General features: G+C 39.2%; 2 protein-coding genes and 1 pseudogene across 2 annotated transcripts; 1 reads left to right on the forward strand and 2 right to left on the reverse strand.

The window, feature by feature from the left end:
* Positions 1–8,934: 8,934 nt before the first annotated feature.
* LOC131492985 (26S proteasome complex subunit SEM1-like) lies at positions 8,935–9,215 on the reverse strand (annotated as a pseudogene).
* Positions 9,216–10,804: 1,589 nt separating this feature from the next.
* On the forward strand, positions 10,805–12,256 carry LOC131503244 (heterogeneous nuclear ribonucleoprotein A3-like). Its single transcript, XM_058714863.1, is given in 2 exon segments — positions 10,805–10,882; positions 10,884–12,256. Coding segments are annotated over 2 exon segments (1,155 nt in total). The 5' UTR covers positions 10,805–10,819; the 3' UTR covers positions 11,976–12,256.
* Positions 12,257–23,449: 11,193 nt separating this feature from the next.
* Positions 23,450–23,760, reverse strand: LOC131490443 (M-phase-specific PLK1-interacting protein-like; the record flags this gene model as incomplete). The annotated part of the gene is made up of 1 exon (XM_058692806.1): positions 23,450–23,760. A coding segment is annotated over one exon (303 nt), but the record flags the coding sequence as incomplete, so codon positions are not given.
* Positions 23,761–24,202: the final 442 nt, after the last annotated feature.

The raw sequence follows: 24,202 nt of genomic DNA on the forward strand, positions 1-24,202 counted from the left end.
ATCTGACTCTTGATTTTGGCTCAGGTCATGATCTCAGGGTTCGTGGGATCAAGTCCCCAGTCGGGCTCTGCACGGACAGCATGGAGCCTGCTTGGGATTCTCTCTTCCTCCTTGTCTCTCTGCCCTCCCCCCCGCCACCCCAAATAAATGAATGAATGAATTAATGAATGAATGAATAAATAAATAAATAAGCCAAATCTATACCTGAGATGTTTCTACCTCTAGGTTTCTGGCCCTCCTCTAGCCAAGGGAGGTTGTGTGATGAGAGTTCCTTGGAGTGATAGTCGGAGATGGGACACCAAGTAAGGTCCATAATCTTACTAGTCTTACTAATTCATCTGTCACTGGTGCCTGTCCTGGGGACAGGAGTCCAGGATTGGTGCAAAAGTGCCAATTAGGGGTCAGGAGTCTGATGGAAAGGTGAGAGCCCTTTACTAACCATCAGAGGCCACAGATCACAGGAGCCAGGATTGCAGGGTAGATCATGCTGGGACACAATGGTTTATAGGTTTCTGTGCTTGCATTCTTGGATGCGTGAACCAGAGGTTGATTATGAAAGCACTCTATGTACTTTTTTAATGTTTCTTTTGAGGGCTTGATTAGTCAGTCAGATTTTGAATAGCAAATAACAAAGTCAAAATACACTTTGATGTGGAAAAGTATTGAATAGGATGTTCCAGAAAAAGGAGACAAAATTTATATGCATAGTCTAATATTATCTTGTTTAAAAAACTGTCCCTATTTTTTGGTCTTCTCTCTCCTGTTATTTAAAAAAAAAAAATTGAGATATAATTCACATGTCATAAAGCTCACCCTCTTAAAAGTATACAATTTAGTGACTTTTAGTATATTTACAGAGCTGTGCAATGATCACACTAATTCCAGAACATTTTCAGAATGCCAATTGTTGGGTCATAAGATAATTCTGTGTCTAACTTATTGAGGAAATGCCAAACTGTTTTTCAAAGCAGCTGCACTATTTTACATTTCCACTGGCAATGTATGAAGGTTTTAATGCTCCCACGTCTTTGCCAATACTTGCTACTGTTCTTCTCTCTCTCTTTTAAAGGTTTTTTATTATAGCCATTCTAGTGGGTATGGTAATAAGTTATTGTGGTTTTGACTTGTATTTCCTTGATGGCAGTGATATTGAGCTTTTTTTTTTTTTTTGGATGTGCTTATTGGCTATTTGTATATCTTCTTTCAGAGGAATATCTATTCAAATCCTTTGTCTGTTTTTTGTTGGGTTGTCTCTGTGTTGTTGAGTTTTAAGTCTCCTGCCATTTTTGTTGGCTTTGCTCTTGTGCAAAAAAGGGTGGTCTTGCATGTACTGACTGCCTCTGAATCCTTTCTTATGGTGATCTGACCATTCAAACCATAATTGGTGTATTATTTTGGCTCTTTATACCAAGAATAGCAGGGCACCTGGGTGGCTCAGTTGGTTAAGCGTCCAACTTCAGCTTAGGTCATGATCTCACGGCTTATGAGTTCAAGCCCTGCATCGGGCTCCTTGCTGTCAGTGCAGACCCCACTTCAGATCCTCTGTCCCCCTCTTTGCCCCTCCCCTGCCTGTGCTCTCTCAAAATAATAAAATAATAATAAAGAGTATGCAAAGAATAGCAGTTGGTTCCAGCTTCAGAAGTACCAGCACCAGTTAGGCAGTACCTCCTCTTTAGAGACCCCCAATTTGGGGGTTCATCCTCTGAGTTTTTGAGTTTTAATGACTTCAACCTCTTTCCTTTGCCCCCAGCTTTTGGGGTGACAGCTGCTTCCTGACACAGTTATAGTCTCTTTATTGCCTCAGACTTCTCTGTTTGCTCTTTTAGTTTTCCAAGATCTGTTTAACCAATTCCACATACAGTATTAAATTCTCTCTGTGGAAACAACTGTTGTGGTTTCTGGTGTCTGATTTCCCGATTAATGTAATTGTTTAACTTTATTTATTTATTTATTTATTTATTTATTTATTTATTTATTTTTTAGGGAGGGAGAGAGAGAGAGTGTGTGTGTGTGTGCGTGTGTGCACGTGTGCATGTGTACACAAGTGGGGGAAGGGCAGAGGAAGAGAAAGAGAGAATCCCGAGCGAACTCCATGCTCAGCTTGGAGACTGATGTGGGGCTCAATCTCACAACTGTGAGACCATGACCTGAGTCAAATTCAAGAGTCAGACACTCAACCAACTGACTACCCAGGCACCCCTAATTGTTTAAATTTATTGTTACTTTCCAACTCTGGTTCAAGATTCTAATTTAGCTTCTGCTGGACTAAACCCCTAGCTATTGATCAGTAGTTGTTTTTTCACAAAGAAAGTGAGTTGGTGGCTACACCATCTTTTTTGCTAAAATAAAACATATCTCTTTAAATTTATTTTGGACAGGAATGTACCTTTTAATAAAGAGTGTCCATGTCTAACATGTTAATCAGTATTAAGTTCTTGTTAGGTACCAGAAATGGCTTTGCTTGGAGTGAAATAAGCACAGAAAGGCTAGAACCCTACTTTCAAGTGGATTTATCCCAGTGTCAGTTGTGAAGAAGACATTCCTCAAAGGACCTGATGGTTTCCCTGGCCAAGAAAAATTCTAACTTTGAGCTGTCCCCACTTTGCAACTGTGAGTCTAAGACCTAATAAAGGAGATTCTGGACACTGGTCATTTGCTGGCATCAGTCTTTATTGACTGATAATCCCTTTAGATCTAGTGTTTGGAAGTGTCTTTCATATGGTTGTATCCTTGAGGATCCAGTAAGATTCTCAGTATCCAAAACATTCTCCTGGACCCTTAGAAGAATGTTCAAATTGTGATAAATACATTCACTTGGCCCTGATGGGGATTCTCATTAGCTTCACCCTGATGTTTCTGTTCATGCATAACACTGTCTCTGCAAAGACCCTCTCCCTTCCATTCCTGCAGTCATATCCTTCTATAACCTGTCCCCAGCAGCTATTCCCACCCACTGGCTTGTAGTATTAAAAATGTTATATACTTATCTCATTGCTAAATAGAGAAAGGTGGCCTAGTTTTTCCAGAGCCAAAGGCTCACTACAGTATAAATGACAAGATCAGCCACTTTTCTGGAGAAGGAGAATGTATTTCAGACACCCCTGATAACCAAATTTATTCTGTATCTCACACATAGCTAACAGGGAGGGATCTCTCTGTGCATTAGGAAAGCATAGAACTTAGGACTTTCTCCTGGGAGAGACCAGCCCCACATGCACAGCCTAGAACCACTAGCACTGACCCAGCAGGTGTAGCAGGATGTCAAGGGATGAGGATCCAAGAACATGAGCAACCTTGGCTGGGGTCTCCTAGGGTCTTCTCCAGCTCCAGGACTATCTCCTGGCACCCCTACTACTTTTAGGTACAGGGGGAATTCTGGCCCCCTCTCATTGGCCCCTCCCCCTTCCCTCTGTGTTCCCTCCAGTTTTCTCCCCCAGCCCTCCCATGCATTGCCATGCCTCACTATGCCATGGTGGCCTGGAAGATGTCCCCTAGCTTTCCTTGGCTCCATAGTTTCCCTCAGAAGTGCCTTCTCTCAGCCTGAAAGTAGAGGGTCCAGGGCCAGCCTGGAGACATGGAGGTGCTGCTAAGCTCTTCAGCAAACCCTGAACTTCTGGTGGGAGGAAACTGGAAAGTGTCAGGGCAGGATCAGGGAGAGACACCGGGTCTGTGGTGTGGGCAGGTGGCAGACTGAGAAAGGGCTGATTGGAGGTGGGGATTGGGTGTGATTCCATGGCCAAGAGGAGCATTTGCTTTTAGTATTTTTTTTTCAAATTATATTAAATTCTGGTTACTTAACATATAGTATAATAATGGTTTCAGGAATAGAACTGGTGATTCATCACTTAGGTATACCACCCAGTGCTCAGCACAAGTTCCTTCCTTAACATCCATCACCCATTTAGCCCATTCCACACCCATCTCCCCTCCAGCAACCCTCAGTTTGTTCTCAATAGTTAAGAGTCTCTTATGGTTTGCTTCCCCTTCTCTCGCTCTCTTCCCCTATCTTCATCTGTTTTGTGTCTTAAATTCCACATGTGAGTGAAATCATATGATATTTGTCTCTCTCTGACTGATTTATTTTGCTTGGCATAATACACCCTAGCTCCATCCATGTCATTGCAAATGGCAAGATTTGATTCTTTTTGATGGCTAAGAGACATTTCATTGTATATATATATACCACATCTTCTTCTTCTATTCATCAGTTGATGGACATTTGGACTTTTTCCATAATTCGGCTATTGTTAATAATGCTGCTATAAGCATTGGGGTGCATGTACCCCTTGCTCTGAGTATTTTAAGATGCTGTTTAAAAGGCACAATATTCATGCTCCTGCCTGGCCCTGTGCCATTCCAACCACTCACTAACTCACTGACAAGCCTCCCTCTGCGGTTCACTGCATGCTCATAGGTCCAGCAGCCTCACATGATGACTTAGCAGACCATCAGTTTTCACTGGATTTATATGGGTGGCTACCTTTGGAGAGTATCTGAAAATCTGTATGATATTATGTCATGTGACTGTGAGATGGCTTTTAGCAGCTTCTGCCGTACCTTCTGCTTGTTCCAGTAGTAGGTTCTTGGTTGAACAACTGAGAACTGTCTGGTGGGACAGAACACATACTGTGGACTCTTAATTTATCTCATCTGATCTAAGATTTGCTTTTAAAAGTGTTTGATTTGAACTATTGGGACCTCATCAAGATAAAACGCTTCTGCACAGCAAAGGAAACAATCAATAAAACTAAAAGGCAGCCTATACAATGGATGAAGATATTTGCAAATGACATATCTGATAAGCAGTTAGTATCCACAATCTGTAAAGAACTTATCAAACTCAACAGCCAAAAACCATACAATCCAGTTAAAAAATGGGCAGAAGACGCGAACAGACATTTTTCTAAAGAAGAAATCCAGATGGCTAACAGACACATGAAGAGATACTCAACATCACTCATCATTAGGGAAGTACAAATCAAAACTACAATGAGATATCACCTTACACCAGTTGAATGACTAAAATCAACAACACAGTAAACAACAGATGTTAGCCAGGATGCAGAGAAAGGGGATCCTTCTTACACTGTTGGTGGGAATGCAAACTGGTGCAGCCACTCTGGAAAACAAGTGTGGAGGTTCCTCACAAAAGTTAAAAGTAGAACTACCCCAGGATCCAGCAATTAGACTAATAGGTATTTACCCAAAGGATACAAAAATACTGATTTGAAGGGGTTCATGCACCCCAATGTTTATAGTAGCATTATCAACAGTAGCCAAATTATGGAAAGAGCCCAGTTGTCTGTCATTGACTAATGAATGGATAAAGAAGATGTGGTATCTGTATACACAAGAATGAAATTTTGCCACTTGCAATGATGTGGTTGGAGCTACAGAGTATTATGCTAAGCAAAATAAATCAGTCAGAGAGACAAATATCATAAGATTTCACTCATATGTGGAATTTAAGAAGTAAAACAGGTGAACATAGGGGAAGAGGCAAAAAAGAGAGAGTGAGACAAACCATAAAAAACTCTTAACTATAGACAGCAAACTGAGAGTTGCTGGAGGGGGGGTGGGCCTGGGATGGGCTAAATGGGTTATAGGTATTAAGGAGGGCACTTGTTGTGATGATCACTGTGTTATATGTAAGTGAGGAATCACTGAATTCTACTCCTGAAACCAATTTTACCACATATGTTGACTAAGTAGAATTTAAATAAAAAATTGAATTAAGAAAATTAAAGTATTTGATTTGAGTTGATGAAATTGTGAGACTATTCATGCCTTAAGAATTTTCAGGGCACCTGGGTGGCTCAGTCGATTGGGGTCTGACTTTTGGTTTTGGCTTGGGTCATGATCTCACGGTTTGTGGGTTCAAGCCCCACATCAGGCTCTGTGCTGGCAGTGTGGAGCATACTTGGGATTCTCTCTCTCCTTTTCTTTGCCCCTACTCTGCTTGCTCGCTCTCTCTCTCTCTCAAAATAAATAAGCTTAAAAAAAAGAATTTAGAAAGACTGGATTTTTTAAGGAAGTAGATTTTTTTAAACCTAATTGCTTAAAGTCATAATTGAATTTCTTAGAATTTTAATATTTATCCATTTTACTTACTTGAATATCATTGTTTCAGTTCCACTTAAAAAAATCTGTTGTCTTGGGGCGCCTGGGTGGCGCAGTCGGTTAAGCGTCCGACTTCAGCCAGGTCACGATCTCGCGGTCCGTGAGTTCGAGCCCCGCGTCAGGCTCTGGGCTGATGGCTCGGAGCCTGGAGCCTGTTTCTGATTCTGTGTCTCCCTCTCTCTCTGCCCCTGCCCCGTTCATGCTGTGTCTCTCTCTGTCCCAAAAATAAATAAACGTTGAAAAAAAAAAAAAATTTAAAAAAAAAATCTGTTGTCTGTGTAAAATGGGTCAACTTTAGACTTAATAAGACTTATAAATGTTTATGTATATATTGTGAAATGATCTGACGTTTTATTTTTTTATGTTCTGAATTATAAAAAAACTTTTTTATTGAGTATATTTGACTTATATGTGTATTTAAGGCATACAATGTGTTAATTTGATGCACTTATATACTGCAATGTGATTGCCATTCAGTGATATTTAAAATCTTTGTCACAATACATAATTATCCTTTCTTTTTAGTGGATAGGATAATGATGTTTTAGTCTCTTAGCAAGTTTCCTGACTGTATTGCAATATTGTTGTCTGTATTCATTATACTGTGCATTGGATCTCTACATCTTATTTACTACCCATTGCAAATTTGTACCCTTAAAACAACATTGATCTTATCTCCCCCACTCCCTAAGGACATTTTAAGTTAAGGGAGTAGTTCCTCATTATTGAGTAGACTGATGTTATGGTAGAATCAACCTTTGCTCTGTGCCTTTTCATCCTGGTCAAAAACTTTCTTAATTTCTCAACATTAAAAAAAGTTAAGAAGTATTTTTTACAACTAATGTCAATATAAAGTTTTCAATTAGGTCAATAGTCCATTATATAGAAATTATAACATTAATATTATTTAAATGATATATTGAAAATAAAAAATAAGTTGCTAAGTACTTTATACACAAATCAAGATACATAGAAGCATTCTTCCTGCAAAATTAGTGACCTTATTAAGATACTGCTCACCTTTTAACTTCTATTAGAAAATTAATGACTTGAAGTGGAGATAGCTAGAAATGTCTTAATGAGTTAACAATTTCTTACTCAATAGAAAATTCTTGATGTGTTATTTTGGTAACAAGTTTCCATATTCTTTAGGACAGTTCTGTGACTCAGATGTACTTACATTCTGAAAGCCTCATTTAATGTGGCAGGAGTTTAGCTGAATGCATATGAAGTTTGACAGTTTTCTAACTAGGATTTCAGGCATATGAGATATTCTCTTTCATGCTGTGTACATTTTGACTTATAGTCTGATAAAATTATGTCTTCAACTATGATTGTGCATCAATTAGCCAACAGTTGTAACTGTCCCATATAAGTCTTATTTTTCTTAATAACATTTAATGTTAATAAATAATATTTCTTAATAACATTTAATTTACTCTCAACATTTTTAAGACATTTAAAACAAATTATAATTTATTTCATAAAATATATAACTATAAAATGCATGGCCATAGAGATTAAATTAGATTTATTATTATGAATGAATTAATTAATATGACTCTCACTTCAAAAGAGAAATGTACCTTCTATATTAAATGAAGATGATTAACCTGTAGCTACTTGAGAGCCTCTCCTTAGCAGACATTTATTACATGTCTCTGTTTACAAAAATTACTAGTGATATGAAGAAAGACATTTATTTTAAACAGAGACAAATAGACAAATAGGGCCCCTGGGTGGCTCAGTTGGTTGGGGGTCCTACTTTGGCTCAGGTCATGATCTTGCGGTCTGTGAGCTCGAGCCTCACGTCAGGCTCTGTGCTGACAGCTCAGAGCCTGGAGCCTGCTTCGGATTCTGTGTCCCCCTCTCTTTCTTCCCCTCCCCCACTCACACACTGTTTCTCTCTGTCTCTCAAAAATGAATAAATGTTAAAAAAATTAAAAAAAACAGAGACAGGGGCACCTGGGTGGCTCAGTCGGTTGGGCGTCTGACTTCGGCTCAGGTCACGATCTTGCGGTCCGTGAGATCGAGCCCCGCGTTGGGCTCTGGGCTGATGGCTCAGAGCCTGGAGCCTGCTTCCGATTCTGTGTCTCCCTCTCTCTCTGCCCCTCCCCCATTCATGCTCTGTCTCTCTCTGTCTCAAAAATAAATAAACGTTAAAAAAAAAATTAAAAAAAAACAGAGACAAATAATAAGTGTACATTAAGGATAACATCTTCAAGATAATCTAAATCAAAATCCAGTCATCTTATGTATATATAATTGCAGAGTGATTAAAAGCTCTATGTGGAAAGACCATTCATGTGGTCTAGAAAAATATTCCTTCAAGAATTAGATTTTTAAACAAGCTGTTATGTTAAAAATGTATTAATATACATGCTAAAAAATGTGAACAGTTTAAAAAGTATAGAGTGAAAAGAAAATTTTTCTTCTGTCCCAGTGTCCAGTTTCCCAGTCTTCTTGCATCAGAAGCAACTTTCTGTTACCATTTTCTCATGTGGGTTCCCAGATATATCTTATATGCACATATATCTCCTTTAAAAACCACAACAATAAAGGGGAATATAATATAAACATTGTTTTACATTTTTGCATTTTATTTTCTCCACTTATATGTCTTGGTTATTATTTTAATCAGTATTTAAATATATATAACTCATTCTTTTACTGCTGTGTAGTATTTTATTACATAACTGTACCATAATTTATTTAACTCTTTTTTTTTTAGATCAAAACATTTATGTTTTGTGTTACAAAAACAAAAATAAAAAATCCAAGCAGGTAAAGAAATAAACATATTTTAAGTGTCCCATCCTAGATTCTCTGTCCTAGAATTTAGGAACAAGTTCAAGCTTAGGTTGCTTCAACACTTCCAGATGCTATGAGGTCTCCATCTTATAACCATGTGTCTCTGATTTACCTCATATCAGATTGGAGAAGTTACCCTCTACATTGTCAAAATCCCAGTTATTTTCCTAGACATCTGCTTCTTCATTTTCATCTAAACCAGCCCAGTCTTCCTTGGGGAACTCCCTGAACTCGTTGTCCTCCTCCCAGAGACCTAAGTCCACCAGCTGCTTTTTCTCTGACATTGCAACCCTTCATGCCAAAAAAACCTCTCAGGCCAGTGGCAAAGTTGAAATCCTCACTTTCCCTCACCACTGCTGCCTGTAAGGAGGCCAGCTCTACCTTAAAGACATGGGATATTTAACTCTCTTTATTATATGATTTTAGGATTCTTTTTCTATTCAAGCAAAATCATCATGAACTTCCTTGTACAAGGGTCTTTGAATAGAGATGAGAGCTTAGTGGTGGAATAAAATGTTAGATGTGAAATTGTTGGGTGAAAGGGTATATGCATTTAAGTTTTGAATTATATTAATTATTTTGCTAAGTTTCTTATGTGTTGCTAAACATATAGCAGCCCCAACAGGGGCCACCTGTCATACTTCACTCTTGCCAACAGCACAGTATATTTTCAGTTTTTTTTAACTTTTCAATTTGATAAAGTAGAAGATAGTATTTCATTGATGTTTTCACTTCTATTTCTTTACCGTAAGGCTGAATATATTTTAAAGCTTTTTAAAAAAATGTTTATTTATTTTTGAGAGAGACAGACAGAGTGTGAGCGGGGGAGGTGTAGATAGAGAGAGGGCGACACAGAATCTGAAGCAGCTTCCAGGCTCTAAGCTGTCAGAACAGAGCCCGACGCGGGGCTCAAACTCACCAACCGTGAGATCATGACCTGAGCTGAAGCTGGACACTTAACCGGCTGAACCACCCAGATGCCCCTAGGCTGAAAATATTTTAACGTGTATTAAAACCATTTGTTTCCCCCTTTTCAATTATTCATCAAATATTTATTGGCCATATACAATATGCCATGCATTGTGCCAGGTAATGTAAAAATGAACCAAATACATCCAATCTGTGATTCATGGAACTTACTCTCTAGTAGGGAGGTAGACATGAAACAATTCAATGCAGAAACAATTATTTGATTACCATTGTGCTAACGGTAGGGTGTCATAAGAGTGTATAACAGAGGGCCTATCCTAGTCTAGGAGGTTAAGGAGGACTTCCTGGAGAAATAAACTGAGACCGGAAGAAGTACTGGAGTTAATAGGATGCTAATAGCAACATCCCAATGTCTTGGTCCCCCTTCCCTACCTCTCTCAGATCCTAGAGAATGACTGTACCTCCTTCTTTTTTTTTTTTTTTTTTTTTTTCAACGTTTTTTATTTATTTTTTTGGGACAGAGAGAGACAGAGCATGAACGGGGGAGGGTCAGAGAGAGAGGGAGACACAGAATCGGAAACAGGCTCCAGGCTCCGAGCCATCAGCCCAGAGCCTGACGCGGGGCTCGAACTCACGGACCGCGAGATCGTGACCTGGCTGAAGTCGGACGCTTAACCGACTGCGCCACCCAGGCGCCCCCAGTACCTCCTTCTTATAGCAGACTCAGGGCCACCTCACCAAGAGCTGATCAGAGAACAAGATGGGAATGCAAATCTGATTCAGTCATTTTCATTATTTGATCTGGTAAAACATTTGGTGGTCATTGTTACTGCTGAAATGTTCAGCAATATTACTGCTGAAATCAGTGATGAGATTTTGTTTTAAAATATGTTAATTTTAGCTCTTCCTCTCGGTCCCATATTGAACTCGAGTTGGAAGAGGCGAGTCCGGTCTCAAAATGGAGGTAAAACCGCTGCCCGGTCGCCCCCAGCCTGACTCCGGCCGTCGCCGCCGCCGCCGCCGCCGGGGGGGGGGGGGGGGGGGGGGGGGAGGTGGGCCATGATCCAAAGGAACCAGAGCAGTTGAGAAAACTGTTTATTGGTGGTTTGAGCTTTGAAACTACAGATGATAGTTTAAGAGAACATTTTGAAAAATGGGGCACACTTACAGATTGTGTGGTGATGAGAGACCCCCAAACAAAACGTTCCAGGGGTTTTGGTTTTGTGACTTACTCTTGTGTGGAGGAGGTGGATGCAGCAATGTGTGCTCGACCACACAAGGTTGATGGGCGTGTAGTGGAACCAAAGAGAGCTGTTTCTAGAGAGGATTCTGTAAAGCCTGGTACCCATCTAACTGTGAAGAAAATTTTTGTTGGTGGTATTAAAGAAGATCCAGAAGAATATAATTTGAGAGACTACTTTGAAAAGTATGGCAAGATTGAAACCATAGAAGTTATGGAGGACAGGCAGAGTGGAAAAAAGAGAGGATTTGCTTTTGTAACTTTTGATGATCATGATACAGTTGATAAAATTGTTCAGAAATACCACACAATTAATGGGCATAATTGTGAAGTGAAAAAGGCCCTTTCTAAACAAGAAATGCAGTCTGCTGGATCGCAAAGAGGTCGTGGAGGTGGATCTGGCAACTTTATGGGTCGTGGAGGAAACTTTGGAGGTGGTGGTAACTTTGGCCACGGTGGAAACTTTGGTGGAAGAGGAGGCTATGGTAGTGGAGGTGGTGGCAGCAGAGGTAGTTATGGAGGAGGTGATGGTGGATATAATGGATTTGGAGGTGATGGTGGCAACTGTGGTGGTGGTCCTGGTTATAGTAGTAGAGGAGGCTATGGTGGAGGTGGACCAGGATATGGAAACCAAGGAGGTTGATATGGTGGCGGTGGTGGAGGATATGATGGTTACAATGAAGGAGGAAATTTTGGAGGTAACTATGGTGGTGGTGGGAACTATAATGATTTTGGAAATTATAGTGGACAACAGCAATCAAATTATGGACCCATGAAGGGGGGCAGTTTTGGTGGAAGAAGCTCGGGCAGTCCCTATGGTGGTGGTTATGGATCTGGTGGTGGAAGTGGTGGATATGGTAGCAGAAGGTTCTAAAAATTTTCAGAAGAAAAGGGCTACAGTTCTTAGCAGGAGAGAGAGCGAGGAGTTGTCAGGAAAGCTGCAGGTTACTTTGAGATAGTCGTCCCAAATGCATTAGAGGAACTGTAAAAATCTGCCACAGAAGGAACGATGATCCATAGTCAGAAAAGTTACCGCAGCTTAAACAGGAAACCCTTCTTGTTCAGGACCGTCATAGCCACAGTTTGCAAAAAGTGCAGCTATTGATTAATGCAATGTAGTGTCAATTAGATGTACATTCCCGAGGTCTTTTATCTGTTGTAGCTTTGTCTTTTTCTCTTTTCATTACATCAGGTATATTGCCCTGTAAATTGTGGTAGTGGTACCAGGAATAAAAAATTAAGGAATTTTTAACTTTTCAAAAAAAATATGTTAATTTTAATATCCTGTTTGTTAATTTGCCAAAGATCAAGAGATAAATAAATTGAGTTCATCCGGACTATTTGATAAAATGACAAGTTTTTCTTCCTTCCAAATCTTACATTCTTTTTCCTTTGACTATCAAAAATCAGATGCTTTCACCTGACCTTAATGTTTTACGACAGTTGCAAAATCATGGAAGTTTGCTGAAGATATCTTTTTTCAGTTATAGCCCTTTAAAATATTGAGACCTTGGTCAACTAATCTTCAACAAAACAGGAAAGAATATTCAACAGAAAAAAGACAGTCTCTTCAACAAATGGTGGTGGGTAGGGGCACCTGGGTGGCTCAGTCGGTTAAGCATCCGACTTTGGCTCAGGTCATGATTTCACGGTCCGTGAGTTCAAGTCCCACATCGGGCTCTGTGCTGACCGTTCAGAGCCTGGAGCCTGTTTCAGATTCTGTGTCTCCTTCTCTCTGACCCTCCCCCATTCATGGGCACAGGCAGTAATCTCTTTAACCTTGGCTGGAGCAACTTCTTACTAGACATATCATCAGAGGCAAGGGAAACAAAAGCAAAAATGAACTACTGGGACTTCATCAAGATAAAAATCCTCTGCACAGCAAAGGACAAAAGCAATAAAACTAAAAGGCAGCCTGTGGAATGGGAGAAGGTATTTGCATATGGCATATCTTATAAAGGGTTAGTATCCAAAATCTATAAATAACTTATCAAACTCAACACCCACAAAACAAATAACCCAGTTAAGAAATGGGTAGAAGACATGAATAGACATTTTTCCAAAGAAGACATCTAGATGGCTAACAGACACATGAAAAGAGCTCCACATCACTCATCATCAGGGAAATACAAATCAAAACTACGATGAGATACCACCTCACACCTGTTAGAATGGCTAAAATTAACACAAGAAACAACAGATGTTGGTGAGGATGTGGAGAAAGGAGGACACTCTACACTGTTGGTGGGAATGCAAACTGGTACAGACACTCTGAAAATCAATATGGAGATTCCTCAAAAGTTAAAAACAAAACTATCCTATGACCCAGCAATTGCACTACTAGGTATTTACCCAAAGGGTACAAAAATAGAGATTCGAAGGCGTGCATACACCCTGTTGTTTATAGCAGCATTATCAACAGTTGCCAAACTATGGAAAGAACCCAAATGTCCATCGACAGATGAATGGATAAAGAAGATGTGGTATATATATATGTGGTATATATATATATATATATATATATATATATATATATATGGTGTGTATATATATATATATGGTGTGTATATATATATATATGGTGTGTATATATATATATATGGTGTGTATATATATATATATGGTGTGTATATATATATATATGGTGTGTATATATATATGTGTATATATATATATACATATATATATGGTGTATATATATATATGTATATATATATATACACATATATATATATACATATATATAATGGAATATTACTCAGCCATCAAAAAGAATGAAATCTTGCCATTTGCAACAACGTGGATGGAGCTAGGGTGTATTATGCTAAGTGAAATAAGTCAGTCAGAGACAGACAAATACCATATGATTTCACTCATGTGGAATTTAACAAACAAAAGAGATAAACATATGGGAGGGGGAAAAAGGGAGAGGAAGGGAAACCATAAGATATTTTTAACTTTAGGAAACAAACTGAGGGTTGATGGAGGGAGGTGGGTGATGGGTGTTAAGGAGGGTACTTGTTATGATGAGCACTGGGTGTTTTATTAAATGATGAACCACTGAATTCTACTCCTAAAACCAATATTGCACTGTATATTAACTAACTAGAATTTAAATAAAAAATTTGAAAAAAGAAAAAAATACTGAGATCTTGAGTGCAAAATTTCATATTTGCATTATAGAGAAATGAGAGCAGGAAGACACTTTTTAATTAAAAAAAAAAAGAATGAAATTGACAGCTAGCAAATAACTTAGGGAAAGAATTCTGAGAAGTCATGTGACCTTAACCTAGCCCTCATCATGTCACCTTGTAATCATATCATCATGTTCTAATTCTGTCTGACACCATCTGAGGATTGCATTGTGTAGTTAAAAAGATTTGGGTTTCTCCCCAATCTGAACCATTGGTACTGTAAGATCCATGTGGTTATGACAAGTATATTAACTTCTTAAAGACTAGTTGGTTTGGCTTTTGTGGGATGTTAATGGCTACTTTGATAGCTACATGGGGTGCTCAACCTTTCTTTACAGTTACCTTGGAAAATCACATCTGTATTTTTGTTTGCTGGTTTGTTTATTGTAATTATTTTTTATTTTTATCAAAGCAATCATCCACATAATTAAAAATAAATAGTATTACCTCAATTTTCTGCAACTCTTATTCCTAACTTCCTAAAACTACCCACTATTTAGTATTTTAACTGTTTTTCCAAATATTTGCCTCTGTGTTTCTAAATGTGGAATTTATACTGCTTTATCTTGATTTAATAATTTTAGATAGTATATTATATACGTCCTGTTATGGTAGATGTGGATTTAACAGTTTAGTACTCAGAGTAACAGGCTGCACCCTCCTTCCTCTGCATACCCCCACCATAAAAAAACCCAAAACAATTAGAATGCTTTCAAGTGAGGATTACAGAAAACCCTGACTCTACTGGCTTAAAAAAGACATTTATTATTTCTATTTAACAGAAATCTAAACACAGTGTCTCTCAAAGCTGCACAATTCAGTGCGTCATGAAAACATGAGTACTTCTGAGCTTTGTTTTCCTATCGTTGGGGTGTTGACCTTGTCTTTAAGTTGCCCTCATGATTGCTGAATGGTGGTAGCAAATTTAGTTGTCTTTAACATATATCCATAGAAAGAAGAGGAGACTGACTCTTCCTTGCACTTCTGTTTAAGAAGCCCTTCAACTAACTGACTTGGATCTAAGTCTCTTCCTAAAACTATCACAACTGAAGAGATGGATGGGATTATCATGATTGGGACTAACTAAATTTACCTTTTGGGTGTGGTATTGGGATCAACCTCTCCTAAAGAATGTTGCCAGAAAGAAAATTGTAGATACCTGAACAAAACCTAGGTAGAAGGGGCAGCTGGGTGGCTGTTGGCTAAACATTTAACTCTTGGTTTCAGCTCAGGTCATGATCTCATGGCTTGTGAGTTTGAGCCCCAGTCAGACTCTGTGCCGACGGCAGGGAGCCTACTTGAATTCTCTTCCCTACTCTCTCCCCTCTCTCTTTGCCCCTCCCCCACTTGCTGTCTCTGTCTCTCTCAAAATAAATAAACAAACGTAACAACAAAAAACCTAAGTGGAAGAAGGTGGGACAGGGAAGGAAGGAATATTGGGTAGACAGCAGCACTCCACCATCATAATAGAATTATAATTTTTGGTTCAATAATTGGATAGCATCATACTATGCAAATATTGTTTACTCCTGAGCCAAATAATGTATTATGATTTAATTTCTTTGCGTTTAGAGTTCTTGTGCTTGTTCTTCCTGGAGTTGATGATTGTAACATTTGCTTTATGCTTGTGTACCTTTCAGTACTTATCCTTAATTTTTTCCATGAGATTTGTCAAACTCCTCTCAATAATTTCTCCAAAGCTAGGCAAGTCACATAGTTTATTAACTTTGTTTTTTCTGGGAACTTTCCTCCCAGAGTCCTCTTGACTGGTTCTCTGTGTTGGCTGTCATCCTGCAACTATTCTTTGACTCATTCCTAAAGTAGACACCCTGGTTTTTAGAAACCATGATTTTTCTGTTTCTTGATTTATTTACTTATTTTGCTGGACACATTTTAATTTTCTAATAAAGGAAGTAAACTTGTTACCCTTTGTATGTCTGTAAATGCTTTTTAGTCCACTCTAAAGCCTAGCCAGGTGGAAATTCTAAGTTGATTATAAGTTGCAAGTCATTATCTTTCAAAAACTTTAAGACTTCTGATCTTTTGTCTTCTGTCATCTAAGGTCATTATTGAGAAGATCAACACCATTCTCATTTCTGAACATTTGTATATGACCTTTATTCTCTCTTCTGAAGATTTTTTTTTCTTTTTTTTTTTCAAATTTTTATTTTTTTATTTTTTTTTATTTTTGGGACAGAGAGAGACAGAGCATGAACGGGGGAGGGGCAGAGAGAGAGGGAGACACAGAATCGGAAACAGGCTCCAGGCTCCAAGCCATCAGCCCAGAGCCTGACGCGGGGCTCGAACTCACGGACCGCGAGATCGTGACCTGGCTGAAGTCGGACGCTTAACCGACTGCGCCACCCAGGCGCCCCTCTCTTCTGAAGATTTAAAGGATTTTCATGTTATCCCCAGTAGTCACTACTTATGTGATGCTGTCCTTGGAATGGGGCTTTTGAAATTAATGGTGTTGGTCACTTGGCCAAGTCCTTTTAGGCTACAGACTTCTGTCCTCAGCATCACTAGTTGTCTTGAATTATTTGGTAGATTATCACTCTTTCATTTGGTCTTTTTTCCTTTTCCTGGTACTCAGAACTATCAGATGTTCCATAATCAGGACTGATTATTCAATTTTCTTATCTTTTGTAACTTTCTCCTATTCCCCTGCTTTCTTCTTCTCTACTTTCTGGAAAGACTTTATTTTCTGACCCTTCTATTTAAATTTTTTTTTTTAGCGTTTATTTATTTTTGAGACAGAGACAGAGCATGAACAGGGGAGGGTCAGAGAGAGAGGGAGACACAGAATCTGAAACAGGCTCCAGGCTCTGAACTATCAGCACAGAGCCCCACGCGGGGCTTGAACTCACGGACTGTGAGATCACGACCTGAGCTGAAGTTGGACGCTTAACCGACTGAGCCACCCAGGCACCCCTCTAATCCTTCTACTTAATTAGAAAGTTTTTAGTGTATAGATTTTTTTTTAAGAGAGAGAGAGAGAGAGAGAGAGAGAGAGAGAGAGAGAGAGAGAAAGTGTGTGTGAGTGGCGGAGGGGACAGAGAGAGAATCTTAAGCAGGCTCCATGCTCAGTGTGAAGCCTGATGCGGGGCTCAGTCCTACAACCCTGGGATCATGACCTGAGCTGAAATCAAAAGTGAGACACTCAACCAACTGAGCTACCCAGATGCCCCTAGTATACAAATGTTTAATTTCCAAGAGGTCTTTCCTGTTCTTGGATTATCTGTTTTCTTTGTACCTGTTCTTTTTTTCAGGCTACTCTTCTCTTATTTCTCTGAAGCTATTCTTTATAAGTTTTTATCTCTTCTTTGTATTGTGTCCTCCTTTTCCCTCCCACTCCTCAAAAATTTTAAGTTTTCTTTCTCCCTTTCTTTTCATATTATTTGCTTGTTTGGGTCTTTCTAAAACATGTTGCTGTTTTCCAGAAACATCTGATGAATCTTAGGCATTCATTATATTTAAGGGTGGAGCCCTAAACTGTTGGTTGGCTGTCTGTGTGTAGCCACTTCTTCTATGAGGTCTTTCATAATTCCTCTAACGTATGTGATTTTTTTTACCCTTTTAATCCCCAAAGCATTTTGAGTCTTTCCTATGGCATTCATATTCTGCTTTACATCAGTTTCCTCTAAACTAGCCTTGTAAATGTAAACTCTCCTGTGAGATATGGATTCATTCCCCTGGGATAATGACTTCAACTGAGGCTGGATAACCCTGGAGCATTTTGTGTTTCTTCCATTTCACTGTCAGTGCTGCTTATCACTGTCCATTCAGGGACATGGTTGGAATTCCTGCATTATCCTTGCATAATCTGGTAAAAACAAGTATAGAATAGTTTGGTAAATTTACTAAATAAAAGTTACAGGTATTTTCTTTTTGCATTTTCATTGATCTGTGGGCAGGGCAGTTATCCTCTAAGTCCTTGGCTTTGCCATAATCAGGGAGCAGCAAATGACACTCCAAGAAGCCACAAAAGAAGGATTGCTAAGAACTAGAGTGATTCTTATGCAAACATTGTATCAAATTGGACTGTATAATATATGCCTCTCAACTCAAGACAAAAATACAATCAGAAAAAGTGTTTCTTTGAAGGATGATGGGGGGCACCTGGGTGGGTCAGTCAGTTAAGCGTCCTACTTTGGCTGAGGTCGTGATCTCGCAATTCGTGAGTTCGAGCCCCACGTCAGGCTCTGTGCTCTGTGCTGACAGCTCAGAGCCTGGAGACTGCTTCACACTCTGTGTCTCCCTCTCTCTGCCCCTTCCCCGCTCATACTCTGTCTCTCAAAAATGAATAAACGTTAAAAAAAATTAAAAAAAAAAGAGTGGGATGCTTCACCTACTAAGACACCCAGGCACCCCTGTTCTTGAAGGATGATGAAGAGCTTCTAAGCAATATAGTGCTTTCCAGCAACAGTTTTGATTAAAGAAAAAATGTTTCAAAGTGAATATGTTTTTCTCAACTTCTTTAGCAATAGTCATTGTTCACTTGGTTATTAAGAAAATATATAAAGTACATATTTTAAAGAAGATAAGAATGATTTTAGTACTAATAGATTAAATACTGAACTTCTCTGTTAAGGACTAGAAAGAATATTTACCTTGAAATATTGTTTATATAATTATATATCATGAAACAATGGTTGGTGGGAAAATTAATTATGTTTTTAAAAAAATTGGATCAATTGATGTAATAGTTGATAGAAAGCTTGCTAAGAGGATGGAGGGATGGCTAAATGGGCAAGGGGCATTAAGGAGGACACTTGTTGTATGAGCACTGGGTGTTATATGTAGGGGATGAATCACTGGAACCTAGTCCTGAAACCATTATTGCACTATATGCTAACTAACTTGGATGTATATTAAAAAAAAAAAAAAAAAAAAGAAAAGAAAGCTTGCTAAGATTTTCTGAAAGAGGAAAAGGTAAATTTTGTTGATGGTGAACAGTTCAAGATTTGCTTCCCTTTGCAGTGGAAAAAAAAATTGACTCTGACCATTTTCCTGAATCTTAAAGTTCATTGCTTAATTAATTCCCTGAAAACTGTAGTGTGTGAGTATGTATGTTTATGTGCCTGTGTGTATACTTGGCAAGGTTGAGGTGATAAATGGAGACAAAAACAGTGATTTATCTCAGAGAAGCCTTACCTTACTTTGATAACTCAAAATGGGGAAATAATGACAAAAATAAAAGTAGATGTGCATTCAGGATAATCTTGCATGTGTTCAAGTGATGGTCAAGAAAGTGTGGCAGTTTTTTTTTTTTTTTTAACGTTTATTTATTTTTGAGACAGAGAGAGACAGAGCATGAACGGGGGAGGGTCAGAGAGAGAGGGAGACACAGAATCTGAAACAGGCTCCAGGCTCTGAGCTGTCAGCACAGAGCCCGACGCGGGTCTTGAACTCACGGACCGCGAGATCATGACCCGAGCGGAAGTCGGACGCTCAACCGACTGAGCCACCCAGGCGCCCCGAAAGTGTGGCAGTTTTAAAAAATCGGCTGCAATTTCTTTGACACCCCTACTATTGAGAGAGTACATTTCTCCTTCCTTTGAATCTCAGCTGGCTTGTGACTCACTTAACCAATAGATGCAGCAGAAGTGATGCTGTGTCACTTCTGAAGCTAGGCCAGAGAAGTGATGTAGATTCAGGTTTTGGAACCCTGAACCACCATGTAAGTTCCCATGCTGCCATGATGGGAGAAAATCTAGGTCACACGAGATGCCATGTGTAGCTGCTCAGAACCAGCTAAGATCTGACAGGCAGCATCACCAGCCAGACATGTGAGTGATTATACCTCTAGGTAACTAGCACTTCTTTCCCTCCCATGCCAGAAAGTCAGTCCTAGCTGTTGAATCTTCCTATCTAAGACATGAAATACCATGGAAGCAGAGGCAAGTCTTATTCACTGTGCCCTGTTGTAATTCCTGACTCACAGAATTCATCAGGATAATAAAATGGTTGTTTTAAGGTGCTAACTTATGGAGTAATTTGCTACATGGCAATAGTGAATAAAATAGAAGGGATCAAAGGGAGTAGATTCATTAGATTCCATGGGAAGAAAACTAGGTTAAGAGATGACTATTGAGTGGAAGCAAAATTTCTTTCTTTTTAATTAATTATTATTATTTTTTTTAAAGTTTATTTTTGAGAGAGAGACACACACACATACACGCAGAGCATGAGCAGGGGAGGGGCAGAGAGAGAGGGAGACACAGAATCTGAAGCAGGCTCCAGGCTCTGAGCTGTCAGCACAGAGACTGATGTGGGGCTCGAACTCACGAACCATGAGATTATGACCTGATGATCAAAGTCTGATGCTCATCCGACTGAGCCACCCAGGCACCCCTAGTAGAAGCAAATTTCTAAACACACAGATAAGCCATGAGCAAGGCTTCATGTGGTGGTCCTTAATTCTGCTGATACCACCCTGGGAACTCTCCTTCATGCATATTACTTTAACAGCAACCACAAGAATTGCACAAGAGTTAAAATACTAATGTTCTCTTTTTCTGTCCAATCTTTCATGAGTTGCTCCAGCTTTAATGGAATGTTGCTGGGTGGTGTAGTTCCCCTTTCTTAGAGCTGTTGGTTACATCTGAAACAGTGTTTTTAATACTGACAATGAAGTTATATTAAGAACGTTAGTAAATGGAATCATATCAAACATTAGGAAGTTAAGTTCACACATGTAAGACTCCACACTGTACAACTCACTTATCTAATTTACAAATAATGTCACTTAACTCTTATAGGTGGGTAGTTAAGCTCATGGGCACACTCAGTCTGGGCTGTCACCCAGCATTTCCTGAGATGCCCAGCAAGCAGCAAATCTTGTAATTCAGAATTTTCTTTCAAGTTCACTCCATTGGTTTTTTTTAATTTAAGTAATCTCTATACCCAATCTGGGAATTTGAACTCACAACCTCAAGGTCAAGAGTCATGTGCTTTTCTTCCTGGGCCATCCAGGCGCCCCAAGTTCACTCCCTTAGAACCATCATTTCCCTTTACTGTTGCTCCTGACTCTGCTGTTTTTGTTTTTGTTTGTTTGTTTGTTTTTTGGCTGTGAACATTTTTACCTCTTACTTCCATTGAAGATACAGATGGAGCAGTAGGCATCAACTCACTAAATTATTCTCCATACATCTTTCTGGGGTTGCCGAGCTATGGGTACACAAACTTTTTTGATGTTGATGGAGGAGAGGACACCTGATCTTTTTGCAGATGGTTGCCAACTTGTTTATCCTTTTCTTTTATTGCTTTTTCTCCAGAGAGATACTTTCTGTTTCCATTGTTTGTTTTTTTTTTTTTTTGTTTGTTTGTTTTTGTGGACCCCTGTTTTCCAGGACTCTCTTATTACATGCATATATTGTACTGAGGGCAAATAAGAATTGAGGTGGGTTAATACTTAGTCATAACTTAGATGTGTTAACATTTAACTTTCTTTTTTTTCCCCCTCTATACTTAACCTGTGTTGTTCATGAGTCCTTGTTTCCTCTAATAGTAGAAAACACTTGTAATAGGATCTATAAATGGAAGTTTAAGCTGGGATCTTAAAATGACAAATGCCTGATGGCAGAGTGGATTGTGAGATCACAGAATAGAATTTGTAAAATTTGAAGGAAGTTTCTAAACCTTTCTCATATTGAAATTCTAAAGGATAGCATTGGAAATGGGAAGAAGGGATTGACAGAGGATGTTTTTGAACAGAGCTCTGTTGTAAGCTTTCTGTACCTCGTTTTCCCTCATCTCAAACCTGGAGAGAAGAGTTTCTCAGAAATCTTGATACATGATTCATGCAGTTTGGTGGGAGGAGGGTGGCAGTGTGGACTGGTGTCTGACTTCTGACTGAAAAATGTAAAAGGCAGGAATGTGGACTATCCAGCTGATCCAAGGTGGGAGCAAAGGATGCGTGTGTGTTTACTCCATCAGATACAGTCATTGGGAGAAAGAACAGACCTGGGGCTCTTTTAAATCTTGTCTAAGCCTGGACTGAGTGATAGGAACCCAAGGGAGAGAACGGATGGTGGAATGCTGAGGTGGAGCAGCTAGGCAAAGGAAAATGTATTCACCAGGACTAGAAATGAAGTTGAATATTCCCAGTGAGGATTTCTGAAGGGGCTCACAAAAGGTACTATAAGTTAGAGCCAGCTTTGGACATCTGTCAGACCAGAGGGCAAGGACCATGGATAGTCTTGATCAAGTACTAACTTTCCTGTTCTCCTTCCCTGCTCCTCTTTCCCTTTTCTCCTCCTCCTGCTTTGACCTTTGATGAGTCAGAAAACACAGCTAGCAAGGTAGCAAGATAGGGGTAGAAGCCTATGTTGGGGAAATAGCATCATGTTCTATTCTTTGGGGCTACCTATAAAGACCCCAGTTGAAAGAGGGGAAAGTTGAATTGTTAAATCAAATTAAATTGATAATTACTTGAGATTGCTTTTATTACCTGATTACTTTTTTTTTTCCTGAATTGATATTTTGTTTGCAACTTGATGTAACCATTTGGGCTTTTTGTTATGTAAGAATGACCAGAAAAATTCTGGGACTGCCTGAATTTCATCCAGGGTAAAAGGAAGGAACCAAGGAGCAGACTATGTATGTGAACGCTCCTCTTCCCCCAACCTAGAAAGGTCTTTAATCCTTCTTGTGGGGCTAAAATTCTGCCCTTCCTTACTTTTTAAATGGCACTGTTGTTATAAAACTCTAAAAGAAAAAAAAAAGTCTTTTGGGCTTTGGCTGATATCTTGCCAGTCAAATCTTGTTGCAATTCAAAACAAAACCATTACTGTACCTTATCAAGCACTTGCAACTTAGTCCCTTTGCTTTTTTTTTTTTTTCTAAAAAGACAAAATGTTTTATTTTAAAACATTGGAAAACCATTGAAAGACACATGTCCATTATATAACTGTGAACGTGAAATATTTGGAAACTGTAAATTCTCTAAAATGTGGTAGGCACTTCTAAAGAGCTAAATACTGCAAATTATTCTACTGTATGTCTTCTCTAATATCAACAATACTTGATATGATGAAAAATATCAAGAAGACCCAACTAAATATTCAAAGTCACCATCTTAAGTTCAATGTAATTACACAAGTGAAAGTTTTGTCCAAGATGTTCCTGACATGGGAAGCTTCTAGATGAATTTCAGAAATGTTAACAAAAGTATCTTCCTTTTCTGCCTCTGAATGTTTGAATATTGTTGTATTGTTGGTTAAAATCCACTACAGATATGGGTTCAAGGCCAGCCCAAGGGTCTTCAAGCATTGAAGGCTTGAAATAACTTTCCCACTCATTAGACATTCTTTTTTCTCCACCACACCCTGATCCAAAGGGTGTAGATGTCCTTGAAGAACCCTCGGGGTGGGTTTCCTGCTGCCCTGGGGAGTATCCGAATTGCAACCCCATGGGTGACTTGGAGTAGGAGCCAGAATAGCTACCAGGGTACTGAGATCCAAATCACCCCTCTTTCCTTCTACTCCAGGAAGCTGCTGCCCTGTGGTGGAGATTGGCTGCTCCTGTAGGCCTAGACCCGGCCCAAACCACAGGCAGCGTGTGGCACACAGTCCCCTACCATCACAAGAGGAGGGTAGCTGTGGTCGCCTACGCCCGGGTACCCTGAAAGCTGCTTCCCTTAGTCCCTTTGCTTTTGCTTTGAAACAGTTGTGTCTTCTGTGAACTGATGAAGAGACTCAGTTGGCCTCTTTCTTCTAGGCTATATGTAGGGAGCTTCAGGGAAACCAGGAATTACTAAAGGTTATGAGACCAAAACTGCATCAGTTCAATATTTTAAAAATATGATCCTGACACGTGCCAGTTATTAGGCAGGCCTATGGCATATATTTCCACTTGTCTCCATTTGGCTTATAATGTCAAGGAAGGGTATGGCATTCATAAAGTT

Source organism: Neofelis nebulosa, chromosome 2 (genome assembly GCF_028018385.1).
Source record: "Neofelis nebulosa isolate mNeoNeb1 chromosome 2, mNeoNeb1.pri, whole genome shotgun sequence".
Taxonomy (NCBI): Eukaryota; Metazoa; Chordata; class Mammalia; order Carnivora; family Felidae; genus Neofelis; species Neofelis nebulosa.